Source organism: Halichondria panicea, chromosome 11 (genome assembly GCF_963675165.1).
Source record: "Halichondria panicea chromosome 11, odHalPani1.1, whole genome shotgun sequence".
Classification (NCBI taxonomy): Eukaryota; Metazoa; Porifera; class Demospongiae; order Suberitida; family Halichondriidae; genus Halichondria; species Halichondria panicea.
Genome location: NC_087387.1, coordinates 3,945,801 through 3,958,998, shown reverse-complemented (window position 1 = coordinate 3,958,998; position 13,198 = coordinate 3,945,801). Strand labels below are relative to the sequence as shown.

Below are 13,198 nucleotides of genomic sequence, written 5' to 3'. Positions count from 1 at the left end.
TTGGCTTTATTTACTCTCTTGACTAAAAGGCACCAGCTCACCATCAAACAACACTGCAGTGCCTACTAACTATTAGTATGTATGTACAAAGGAACCTCCATAAAACCACAGATAAACGAATAGGCAATGCCCAGCACTTCCGTTGGATGAGGCTAGTTGCGTTTAAGGAGCAAAATTGGGTGTGTGTACTCAAAATGGATCCATAAAGATTGCCCCTCTGAGAAAATTGAGCAGCTGGTGTGTACATCCTTGAGTGCAACAAGCCTCCAACCATGCAGAGGGTGTGACGCCACACACTGCATTTACCTAGCATCACGTGAGGCGTTGCTTATCCCTCTCTTTCATTTATCTATGCATAGTTAGCCCCATGAGAATCAGCTCTGTTACTGCACACAAGTAACAATTATACTCACTACAACACGTTCTTAAAATCCTACGTGTCGTCACTATAATTATAGCACTCAAAATAAAGCAACCTGAGACAAAATAATTGTGTTTTCCTAAAAATAATGTTCCGTTATTCTAATATTATTCATGTCTATCGGAGGTGGTCGTTATAATGGAGGTTCCACCACATTGAAATGATGCTGTAATGATCATTTACGTATAATACGTTCTATAAATAGGACGGAGAGACAGCTTTCTGGGCAGCCAGCTTCAATGGACGGACAGATGTTGCTTACCATTTGATCGCTGCTGGAGCCATTGTTGACCTACCAAACACGGTGGGTTCATATCAGCTGTATGACATAATTATAGAAAGTGTCACTGGAACACTGTCTGATTATCCTGGTATCCCTTTTTCAGAATGGTGTCACTGATGTCACTGACTTCTCTCATGTAGCTTACACATTTTACGTAATATGTACATGTCCCATACATCCAGAAAGCTAGCTAACATGCATACACGTACATAATTATATATGCATTCAAAGTAACACAAGTAGTGCAAACATAATTATACGTTGGAAGTACGCTAACGTTATCAATTGCAAGTTGCTTACGTGCAATTGACAGGATGTCACGTTACTTTGTGCACATCAGGACAGCACATTTCAACTTCTTGACTTCTTGACTTACTATACTAATTTGCCCAACATTTATTTATTAAGTTGGCCATGTACACCTCCTCCCTCCCCGCTGTTGGCTCTAGAATATAGTTTGTTGTTACCAGTCTTAATACGTATAATTATACCACACTTACGTCACCACTCATTGGTCAACAGCTAATTTTGTATATAGAGAAATAACATACAGCCAGCCCCCAGGCATGCACAGTTTTCAAGCTTTTTTTTTTTGTTTTTTTGGAATTTAGCAAGAGAAAGGAGCCATGCTTGATGGTACTAAGACTTCAAAGCGACAGCAGAAACACGGAAGCTGCTCTCCAACAAGATGGCTAAGCCATGGGTCAGTCCATGGGCGTAGTTTAGACACAAGAAGAGCTTGCAACTCCAGTAAAGGACGTCGAATGGCCAACTCTTGGACCAAGGAGGCTCTTGAGTATCTGTAGGAGTAAACGTGTTGCTCAACTAGCTCTTTGATGGCTGCAAAATCTGGCTTGCTCGTTTTGCAGTCTGCATCGTGGGTTGAATTGTTGCTAGTGGGAGGTCCTTTTATAGTGCTGCCAGATATACCACACCTACTCGGAGGGTGCATCCATAATATCCTCTACTACCTGTCAGTACCATGGTTAATAATATCCTATACTTATAGTCAGTCACGCTTAGTTCAATTTTTAAAATCACTATGTTGTATCCCTGCATTCAAATGTCATACCACAAGAATAGCAATTAGAATTCAGTTGTGCAGTCATTTTCCAGATTAGATCTTTCCATGCAAAGATATAAGTGAAAATTGTAAATTGCTAAAAGCTACAGTGGTTCCAGTCCTAGATAAAGAACTGCTATTATAATAACAGCTTCCCCTTTCTTACAGAATGGTACCACTCCTCTCATGGCAGCTGCTCAAGAAGGCCATCTCGGTGTTGTGTTGGCTCTGGTTTTTGAGGGGGCTCAAGTCAACAGTCAGGACAATGTGAGTGTTGGTATTTTGGCATAATTATTTGCATATTCATCTTAATTGCGTATAATCATAATTATCGTTCACTCTGTCCCTCTGTCTGTATAATTGCCAATACACTGCACTGGTTAACAGGAAGGTGCTACTGCTCTCTACTGGGCTAGTCATAAAGGACATCTCAAGATAGTGCAACAACTCATTGACAGGGGAGCAGATGTTCATGTACAAGAACAAGTAAGTGCTCTAGACACTTTGGAGTGTCCTTTAGTTTGTGATAATCATATACAGCAGCCACCTCTCTGATTTCATATGCTAGACACAATGTTGTCTCGTTAATAAAAATATCTGAGTGTGTCCACTTTATATTCAAATTCTGTTGTTGAGAGTATAAATTCACCTTACCGCTGTGCCTAACAAATGCATATTTGTCACACACTGCATGTGCTAGTGAGATGATACGTGATCGCATTACAACGTATACATATACTATTATAGGACGGAGAGACTGCTCTCTGGACAGCCAGCTTTAAGGGACACAAAGATGTCGCTCACCATTTGATCACTGCTGGAGCCATTGTTGACCTGCCAAACACAGTGGGTTGATTTCGTGCAGTGTTTCCCCCAGTGTAAAGTTCAAACTGGGTGGCCAGACTATGGCTAGGGAGAGAGGGCAGTAGATAAAATTCTTGCTATGTTTGTTATTGTTAGCCTCCTTGGCAGGCCCTCCTTTTTCTGTTATTAAGAGGAGAAATTGGAGGAACAAATAATTTAGAAGGAAGCGACAAAGAAAAAGGAGAACTTGCCTTGAATAAGTTGCGTGATCCCTCACTGACTCCCCCACTGACGTATAGACAACATTTTATGAGTGCGGGCGAGAGTACACCGCAATAACTCTCCTCCCACACAGTACTTAGAGCGAATTTATCATAATTTTATGATGTAAGTATAAAGTAGACTTCGTGAAACCTTTGTCAGTAGAGGAGTATGAAAGACTATAGAGTGGACTATATACCCTGTAATAATATCTATTCTGTAGTCAAGTGGGGTCCGTTCTGAACTCAGAATAGTTTTTTTCCTGAAATCTGGTTGAGTAATTAAAGGCACAGTGCCATTAGCGAACACCTCCCAAGAGCAACCACACGCTATATAATAACCAAGAGCACATGTCCGAATTGAACAATGACTTCAATGTAAAGCAACCTTTCAGGAGCGGCCACCTCTCTACTCCGTATAACGAGCAGCTTTCTAGTCCCCTGATCAGCTTTAGCAATGGAAAATAACCTCCCAGAATGGACAGCCACACCCAGAATTAGCAGAAAATTATTGTTGAGATATATAGCATTATTTTGCACAATCGTGAAAACCTAGCTGTTGCTTGTCTCTACAGCCTTTTCAAAGCTAGCTTGTATGAGAGGTGGCCGCTCCCAAGAGAGGTTGCTTTACATTGAAGTCATTTTAGTCCGGACCTGAGCTCTTGGCTGTTATATAGCGTGTGGTTGCTCTTCGGGGGTGGTCGTTAATAGAGGTTCCACTGTACTTCACTTTGACAATCATGTACCGTACAGCAGGAAATTTTCGTGAGGTGCAAAATTTCGCGTTTTTCGAGGGTAGACAGAGGAAGCGAAAATTATAACTGCATGCGATAATTAAACTCCCACGCAGCGGTATTTCACATACAAAGTTATTGGTGGGTGTGGTTTCCTGGCATAGAAACGTGAATATAATTATTAGAACTCATAAAAAATTTCTGCTGAGCGAAAATGTCCCGCTATACGGTACTTCACTCAGACAATCATGTAGCAAATATTAGATAATTGGCTATAGAGATTCATGGTTGCTATGATCTAATAATATTATGCTTATGTGCACTGTTTAGGAAGTTTCTACGTGATGTAGATGCCCAAAGTAAACAGTGTCTAACTATTATTTACTGTAGGTAATAGGAAATTAAGCCCTCGTCTACGATGTCTCCAGACTTGATTCTAGTGTACTTTATGTGAAAGTCTGCAATATGCATAGGCATACTGTAGCTTTTGGCCTTGCCAGCCTCGCCCAGCTAGTGACTGCCCACCTTCACTTGTCTACCGTCACGCGGCTTAGCAAGGCATGCAGGCTCTCCTTTTTCTTGTCTCTTCCTTCTTTCTTTATTAATCCCTTAGAAAAAGAACAGAAAAAAGAGGGCCTGCGAAAGAGGGCTATTTATTTGGCATGCACACAGCTTGACTTCTCAATGTCCTCAACACATGCAGTACGTGGCACAATAATAATTGTGTGACCACAATAGAGAGAATCTGTACAGCGCCCATTGCATGCAGGAATTTCTCCAAATTCAATTAGCTTATCAACACTGCACACGCAAGACTTATACAGATTCAAATAGGGCTGGGCTTAGTGTTAGGCCTTGCCAAAATTAATATTCCAGAATAATTTTTTGAATAATAGGCAGTCTTTTGAATAATAGGCACTGTGAAAATAGTTTAATGATATTCATTAAATTGCACATGCGCAGTAGCTCAGAACACGCCCACATTTTACACGGCAGTAAATTAATTGTAGTTCAATCATGCAATGTTGAAACTACATTTTTGGTACTATTTCGCTGCTGTGTATGTTGAATAATAGGTGTTAATTATTAATAGGTACGAATAATAATAGGTAAAAAATTTGAATATTTGGCACAGGCCTACTTAGCGTGTGGGGGAAACACTAAGTACGTGTGATGTACAAATTTCTATTGAACATTATTTTGTCTGTGAATATTTTTTGCAATCTGTTTTCAGTATGGCTTCACTCCTCTCGAGATAGCTTCTCAAGAAGGCCATCTAAGTGTTGTAGAACTACTGGTTTCTGTAGGGGCTCAAGTCAACTGTCAGGACAATGTGAGTTATATTTGCAATTGCCTCTACGTAGCTTCTTAAATTCAAAATAAAAAGAAATAAAAAAAATTGGCTGCCTTGAGAAATAAGGTTTGCACGTGTTAATGTAAGTGTGTGAACACGTTTTCATTCGCTACAATCATGTATAATTATTTAGGTTGGAGGTACTCCATTGATGTACGCTACAATGAACGATCACTCCTCCATTGTTGAGCTACTCCTCTCCAAGGGAGCTGATCAATCTCAAAGATGAGGTCAGTGTGATGGTCAGAACTACAGTGTTTATAATTAGTTACACCAAAGATAAGTACACTCTCTCACGTTTCCGACTTTTCACTATAGTAAAAGGTTTTGTTTGTGGCATACCGTGAAATTTTCACTGTTTTCATGGGTTAGCAATCCTGATCGAAAATATTTTGTTAATTAGCTACAAGATGGAAGGCGTGGCCTGGGAGTAGCCCTGAGATTACTATTCATTGGACATTGCTCTTAATTATACTTTCACATTCCCAATAATTATATTATTCAAGCCTGTTTTGTGGCTTGAATAATAATAATTGAATAATATAGTTTGGAAAATTAATGTGTCCTCTAGATCTCGTTTTTTCTAACTATATAACAGCTAGTGGATTGCAACCTCTTTCTTGTCAGATTATTTTTATGCTTAAGGAACTTTATATAAATCTTGCTATAGCTATCATAATATTATTTCTCTTTAGAGCCACTCTGCGCATGAAAAATACATACGAAGTTTACACAATTATATTCAAGATGCTGCCTGTATAAAAATGTTATTAGTAGTAAGCAGTCAACCCACGGACGGAATTGATTCAACCATTCCTTTAAAATTTCGCGCTTTTACAGTAGTATAATATAATTTGAGGAGAAATGCTATAGATTTTACTATCTCAAATCCCAATTTTCTTTTCTGCAGGACGGGGTACAGTATGCTGTGTTGAGCTGAAAATGGGCACATGTTTCAATTGTAGAATTTTTATTATTGTGTTGTGCTGTTAATTTTACCACTTTTTTATCCATGCACATGTACGTTCGCGTGGTCACTTGTATTATAGTTATTGTTTTAGAACACTTAGACTTAATTACTGTGCACGTGGTTATAATTAGTTTGTTTATAGTTATTCGTTGTAAACTAGTACCAGACTCCCTGCATGCATGATCAGTTTTGTCAGTTGTTCTCTATATAATTATTGTTGTGTGAAGTTCTTCTATATATCACTCTAAACTAAAGTAGAAGATACGCGATGTACCACTGCTTGTTCAAACACTCTTGCCAAAAACTTATCTTCTTTTTTGTAAGTGTATACCATTACGGAGTTCTATAGTAGTATGTCTTTCTTTATATCATTGTCCTTTAAAAGTCGTCTTAAGAAATCGGCCTCTCTTATAGTATACGTGCAAGTACTAATCACAGTATTTATAATTATCGACAGTAAAATAATGACGATACATAACTACGGACAACCTTTAATTTATAGCCTAGTTTGGCTATAATAATACTAATTTTGGTTTTCCCCTATAGTATAATTATACCTTTTGTGCAAAGAACTTGACTGTACATAAAAAAAGTTGTTGAATTGTTGACTTGTAATGCAGAAATACTGCACACGAAAATTAAGACTCTCGATCCACTATAATCGTTACACCGTCGGTATGAACAAAGAATTTTGGGGGTGTTAGAATATGCATCCAGGGCCCTAAGAGGCCAGGAGTGCATAAAAGAGAATGCGTTTTTGAAGCTTAAGTACTGGTATAGCGATAGATAACTGTGCACGTGGTTACAAATTAACGGCATTCTACATGTACGTGCATGTATAATTAAATAGGAGGGTAAATTTTCATTGGGGAGATACATTCATTAATGTGTATACATTGAATTGATGTAGCGGAAAACCGTTAGCTTTTTTTGCAATCCTCCATGCATGCAAATAATCGTGCTATATAATACTTGATTCTAGCACATGTGGGAATGTAGACAGGCGTCGCACGGAAGGAGGGGCTTAATTTTCACTGTTATCGTGGGTTAGTAATCATACGAAAATTAATTCATGAATGTGAACAATTAAAGGCGTGGCCTGGGAGTCCTTCCAGTTAGCAGTCAACCCACGAAATTCATTCAACGAAATGATTTAGAGGCCAATTTACAAAATTTAAGTGCCTCAAAAATTTCGCCCTATACAGTAGTAGAATAGAACAAGTACATTTTGCACGTGTTGAGCTTAGAAGGGGATCAAAATCGTGTACTCACAAAACATTCTAGTTATACGTACTTTCTAATCGAAAAATGTTATATACCTGCTAATAAAAAAGTGTGCCCTGATAAAAGTATTATACCTGCTAAGTATATCCCCATTGAGTTATGGTACTTAATGGTTGATAACGTTGTTTAGCGCACCACAGTGCAGTTATAGAAGTCACAACTGACCTTCAGCAGTTTTTGAATTAAGAGTATAATTTTAGTCAATACTTATAATACAAGTGATCGGGTAGCTACATACGTAGTTACGTAGTGTCACTACGGTATTAATATGTTCCAAAGTTCATATTTGCATGGTATGGTATAATATTATATGGAGCGTTTAGATACGAGCGTTTAGATACTCAGGAGTAGACATACTCCAGCAATGACCCACTTGGATGGAGATTCCTTGGTCTTGAGGTTGAACGTCCATACGTAAGTTGGCCCTCTCATACGTGTCTTATATACGGGACACTGGTAGAAATTTTTTACATCTTGTTTATCAATTGGGATAGCTTTAATGAAGATGACAGGCATTTTCGGTGTCAGCTCTTTCAAACTTGACTCCTGAATCAGACTGGTTTGCGTGTCCCAACGAGCTCCCTCCATAAACAGCCCATGTACATATGAGCCTTCACGAGGGGGGCTGCTGAAATCATCACGATTCTTTTTTGTGACGTCACATTGTAGGCACATTTTGTCTAGAGGCCACTCGTTCTTGCGAGCCATAGATTGCACAATAGCCGTGAGGAAGGACTGAGGATTGAAGAACCCGGCCAGCCAGATACATGAAGGCATGCCAAAATCTGACACCCAACTATCCAATTCGCGGATTCTTTGACCGAGATCGACGTACCAAGCAGCGAGACCATTCATCGAAGGGTAGGCTCGGTTTGTCCAGCTCTCGGGGACAGTGTTGAAAAAAAGAGCATTCTCCAGACTCTCCATACCAGCTGTAATGGTCAGTTCACCCTAAGCAAAAAAACAACGTTGACTGATGCATACACCTTTACTATAGGAGCAGTATAATAATTATCAGCAGTAAATTGACGTGTGTCCAACAATAAAGCAATTGTTTACCTTGAGTCCTAGGTCGAGCTCCTTGAGTGTTCTCCTAATCTCGTTCGTGAGCGTGTTCATTCTCTCACACTCTTGTAGTGCCACCAGCACATACGGTGTCTTATCCTCTGCTTTGCCATGTAAGTCAGTCATATTGAAGCTATCAGGAAGTTTCTCGAGACACTCGTCAAGTAACGACTTCACCTAAATAGTGCATACAGATTAAAACATTAAAACGAAAAACTGACTAGACACTATCAGGGGCGTTTCTAGAAAAGCCTGTATAGTGGGGTGCTCAGAGAAAAAAGGGGCTCATGCGAGCAAAAAAATGTTGGCTATACAACCCTTAAATAGTGTGGCCACGCCTATTACTGCGTGTAGATCAGCACCAAACACATAATTATACAAAGAGATTTAGTTTGCAGTTTGCAAATTCAATCTAACAAGCGATTGTTCGGTAAAATCGGTTTAAATCCCCTGATTCTAGCGCTGGACACACCACAGACTATTTTTAATGCTGGTTAGTGATAATAAAAATGCATCTTGTGAGAATGACAAAAATACACAGTACACCTCAAAACACCTTTTCCTCTCTAGTGGTACCAGAGGCACCAGCCCCGGATGAGTCCCTAGGTTGCATCTCCAACACAGTGCGGAAAAGATTCTCAGATGTGGTTGTGAGGAAACCAATCTCCGCATTGGAGTGCATGCCATAGAGGTAGGGGCTCTCGGGAGGAAGGTTTTCAGAAATGTACTTGTGGTAGCCAATGTAGTCGAGGTTGGGTGGGGTGGCAAAGCCAGGGGCCAGCAGAAGCTCACCATCAAGCTGAGAAAAAGTTTATGAGTTACGTACAAGCGTCCTAAATACTGATTAGCTCCCAGTTAAGGACCCTACCTACACCCATGCGAAAGACTTGCAGTTTTACATACACAGAAGAAAATTAATACTTAACACCAGCACACCTGCTCAGGTTTCATGAACACTTCAAGGTATGTTTTGCAGAGTCTCCTGTCCCAATCGTCAGTGATGTGACCACCATACATGATCTCACCAAACAAGTAACGCAGGTCAGTCCATGGGACCTGATCATGAATTAACGACAACCAATTATGAACAAAACATCAAGTTACTCAGGCTATAGAATATTTTCATCACAAATCTTGGGTCTAGAATTGCATCATGAAACTATTATAGTGACAACCATAATAATTATGCACATCTGTTTTGAGCAGAATATGATTTGTAGATGCAGGTCACATAGCCATTACTACATGTACACACACACCTTAGCATTGGCTTCCAAGTAGTTATACAGCACATTGACGCTAATGGTCAGATCACCAGTAGTGAAGGGGTAAGGTCTATTCCAGCCCTGGGGACCAAACTTCCTCCTCTCAATCAGTACAGCATGAAAGTATACCAGCGAGAAGAGTAGGCTCTTGAACTCATTCTCACGAGAGCACATTTCTAGGGTCTCCTATAAATATTACTACAGTAATGCTCCACCGAAGCAACATGATTTGTGCATGTCTACATTCTGCGTGGCTGTCACAACCAGCTGCTATGCTGACATAATGATTTTTCCGTGGTTCCTAAATACACTTATGTACCTGAGTGAAGTTGTCCAAAGCCTTGTGGAGGTTAGCCAGCATGCCAGTGGGGGGCTCATTGGTGATCTTGATGGAAGACTAAAGTACACCCTGTATGGAGGAAATAGGTGTTTTGACTCTGCTGATCGAACCTAGGGGAACAGGTCTATTTTCGTGGTGCAAAAATGTGTGGGCAAGCTGGCCTCGATGAAAATTTTCCTCACAAAAACCTAGTGCGTGGTTTACCGAAACGCACGTAATATAGTGCATCACAACTGTTAAAGTTTAACAAACTTTAACACCACAAAAATTACCCGTCATACCACCCTTCTACCGTTACGCGACTTTCCATTCCAGGCTCTCCTCTTTCTTAATACATCTTTATTTCAATCAGTAATACCGTTTTTATATTATTGAACGATTGTGACAAGGCTAGTTTCAGTGTGCAGTTGATTGCAGTGCACTTGCAACAGAGGTGTCTGGCAGTAAACTTAACTCTAACGTACGAAATTTCAGCTAGACACATGATATGAGTATGGTAATCTATGTAATAGCGCATGGTTTTGCTGTTCAGCAATTTTCTCTAACCGTTGCAAGTGCACTACATCAACTGTACATGTGAGGGCATATACCTGAGGAATGATATGCGAGTCTGGAGTTGGTGCTGGTTCAGCAGACATGTAGACACGATAAGCAGAGTGACTCCCCTCACTGTACGTCTCTAGTTTCTTCTCCAGTTTAGAGAGCCATTTGGCCACCAGATGAATGTTCTACGGAGATGGCATAAACATAATTATAGATTTCCTCCATTTGCATTTTCCATTTAAGCACATAGCAGCAACAACCATTAAACGATATTTTGTAAAACCAACGAAAGATCTGAACATACCTGCAGGATAACCCAGTGTCCTTCCTTTGATGCTACGTCCAGAGCATTTTCAGCGACTATCTCTTGGCCCTAAAATCAAAATTAATTGAATTTCCCGGCCACATACATGTAAATACTGACATAATGAAAGCACCTGGTGCTGATGCCTCGGTGGAGATGCCAAAGCTACATAACATAAAGCTACTAATAGCTTTTATACACACACATTTTACATTAATTAATTTTGCTGCAAGCAGGAAGAATCCAGAATCACAGGGAAACTGAAGAGTGGATAATGATCGACCATGATTGTTGTTAAAAACAATCGATGCCAAAAGTTCTAGACTAAAATCAATGGCTGCATCAGCAGAGCAGAGCCATGCAGCTCTCTTCTCACTCTTGCTAGCTAGCTTCTAGTGCAGAGCTAACGACTGAGTAGATTAGCAACACTCGGTGAACAAGTTTTGCTACGCACTCTTCTGAAAAGGCTGCAATGGCATTCCAAGTAAGCAAAACTAGAGAACGAAGTATTATTTTGCAAATCCACGAATTGAAATCCAAGAAGCCTATAGAAACTCTTACTTGCACTTGATTCGTCTTTGAGCAGCTGTAGCAGTCTACACAGACAGATAGGCAGACAAATACACTACCGTATACCTCGCTTGCACATGCGCACCGAGGCATAATTATGTAAGCGAAGTAACAAAAAGACTTCTGTGCAGAAATAACTCTATGCCATCGTAACTCAGATTCTGTAAATCACTTTAATGCATAGTATGCAAATATTGGGCTTCGAATATAGCCCGACCATACAACCTCAATGTAACTTCTCATGATTATCCCCTCACCTGCCCGAGGGAGACATTGTGGAAGTTGCCATTGTCTAGAGTGAACCCGAGCTTCCTCCCAACAGCCTCCACATCTTTAAGCGGGTTCACCCCAGGACTGAGCACGAAGAACACAGGTGTGGCAGGCCCGGTCTCTTCGTAGGACACCTCGAATGGGATGGTTCGCTTCTCAATATACCGGTGACCAAGTTGCTCCTCAACATACAATCTGTGGTGAAGGTGGAAAATAAATGTTTGGCGCTGTCAGAGAAGAACAAACTGGGCTAAAAATCAGTATTTTGTATGTTCAATTAAAACCCTTTAGGCTAACACTCAATGTCTTATGGTCCAATCCAAAATTTCTATGCTTCCTTATCAAATCTCACTAGTTTAGACATGCATTGACTGCATGTCTAACTACCAGGCATAGTATAATGGCATAATAATTAAGTTTTAGTTGCCAGAAAACGAAACTTACGTGACAGCGTAGGTCATTCTGTCAGGCCTTAATGCCCGCATCATACAGAGCTTCTGCTATTCTTCCACTCCTGAGGGTACTTATCTTTCTCTGGACACTCACTATCCACAAACTTCTTCCAACGTTTGGCAGAACCCTAAAATGAATGAGAGAATATAATAGATGGTAGACAATACACAAAGCCAGACAGGACTTGTTCAACATGCCCCATGTCCCTCATTCGTAGTGTACAGTACAGATCAGACGAAAGTTTACTCGAGTGAAATTTGTGTGCTCACGAGGTCACGATATTGCCCTTGTGCAAGTTGTGAAAGTCGGAAGTCTTAACTGCAAAGACATAGCTCTTCTTTGTGTATACGGCTGCAGTACTCACTCAGTCAGAAAGAAAAACCATAGTTATAGTGTTGACCACTCTGCAAGCTAACACAAGAAGCCTCAAGAACTCAAGAAATGGTGAGGAATATACCTCAAACAAAACTATGGTTGAGATGACTGGCACCTTACTCAGAGATATAGAGTGTTCGCGGGGACCTCGCGAGCAATTAGTTTACTCGCATTAAACTTATCGTCTGATCTGTACTGTAACACAAAGTTACATACCGTATTTACTTGATTAAACGTCCGGGCGTTTATTTCCTAGCAGCATCTGTAGAGGGGGTGTTTAAACGAGATGGGCACTTATTCGAAACGGGCGTTTATTGTTTTGTCTACTTCAAACTCTTGCTCATCAGCAGTTATTATGCTCTTTTTGGCTGCTGCCACAGCTCTCAGCTTCAATCTTAAGTCGTAAGAGTGGAGTTTCTCCCTCTGTGTCCTCTCTGCTATCATAAACAGTTATTCTATGCGCTGCCATTGTTTCAGCGGTTCCACGTACTAATTCAGCTCCACCCACAGTTCCACGCCCCATACATGGGCGATTATTTAAGAGGGGCATTTATTGAGAAAGACAGCTTTTACCATGGGTGTTTAAACGAGATGGGCGTTTAATCAAGTAAATATGGTAAATACGGTACATACATGTAGTTTTGTGTGTGAAATGTAGAGAGCTTAAAATCATAAATCAGTGCTTCTCCTAAAGCAGGAAAGTTGGGCAATGCGTCCCCTTTTACCACACAAAGTAGGTGTGGTCCTTAGCATACAGAAAGGACTGTCAAAACAGAATCCTGGTAGCTAGCCTATGTTTTTATATTTAGTGCAGCTCAATTCAAATGTGTATATGAAATT

The 13,198-nt window shown here is 40.3% G+C and overlaps 2 protein-coding genes across 18 annotated transcripts in view; one reads left to right on the top strand and one right to left on the bottom strand.

Moving 5' to 3' along the window:
• Nucleotides 1-6,022, top strand: part of LOC135344347 (serine/threonine-protein phosphatase 6 regulatory ankyrin repeat subunit A-like) — a 151,578-nt gene extending 145,556 nt beyond the window's left edge. For 14 of the 15 annotated variants that reach the window (XM_064541540.1, XM_064541544.1, XM_064541539.1 and 11 more), the window contains 7 exons: nt 627-725; nt 1,936-2,034; nt 2,155-2,253; nt 2,515-2,613; nt 4,800-4,898; nt 5,053-5,149; nt 5,830-6,022. In XM_064541540.1, coding sequence (XP_064397610.1) covers nt 627-725; nt 1,936-2,034; nt 2,155-2,253; nt 2,515-2,613; nt 4,800-4,898; nt 5,053-5,148 — 591 coding nt within the window. In that variant the 3' untranslated portion in view covers nt 5,149; nt 5,830-6,022. Of the gene's footprint in view, nt 1-626; nt 726-807; nt 1,904-1,935; nt 2,035-2,154; nt 2,254-2,514; nt 2,614-4,799; nt 4,899-5,052; nt 5,150-5,829 lie in introns of those variants that run through there. The other variant, XM_064541546.1, reaches the window with a different exon arrangement.
• A 1,325-nt stretch (nt 6,023-7,347) lies between these two features.
• The window catches only part of LOC135344344 (dynein beta chain, ciliary-like), a 159,880-nt gene continuing 154,029 nt past the window's right edge, over nt 7,348-13,198 (bottom strand). Inside the window, exons 82-86 of one of the 3 annotated variants that reach the window (XM_064541519.1) lie at nt 9,498-9,689; nt 9,175-9,294; nt 8,795-9,037; nt 8,233-8,415; nt 7,348-8,124 (exon numbers count right to left, since the gene is read on the bottom strand). In XM_064541519.1, the coding sequence (XP_064397589.1) occupies nt 7,507-8,124; nt 8,233-8,415; nt 8,795-9,037; nt 9,175-9,294; nt 9,498-9,689 (1,356 nt within the window). In that variant the 3' untranslated portion in view covers nt 7,348-7,506. Of the gene's footprint in view, nt 8,125-8,232; nt 8,416-8,794; nt 9,038-9,174; nt 9,295-9,497; nt 9,690-10,499; nt 10,572-10,690; nt 10,760-11,517; nt 11,726-11,974; nt 12,111-12,574; nt 12,621-13,198 lie in introns of those variants that run through there. The other 2 variants (XR_010397420.1, XM_064541522.1) reach the window with 2 other exon arrangements.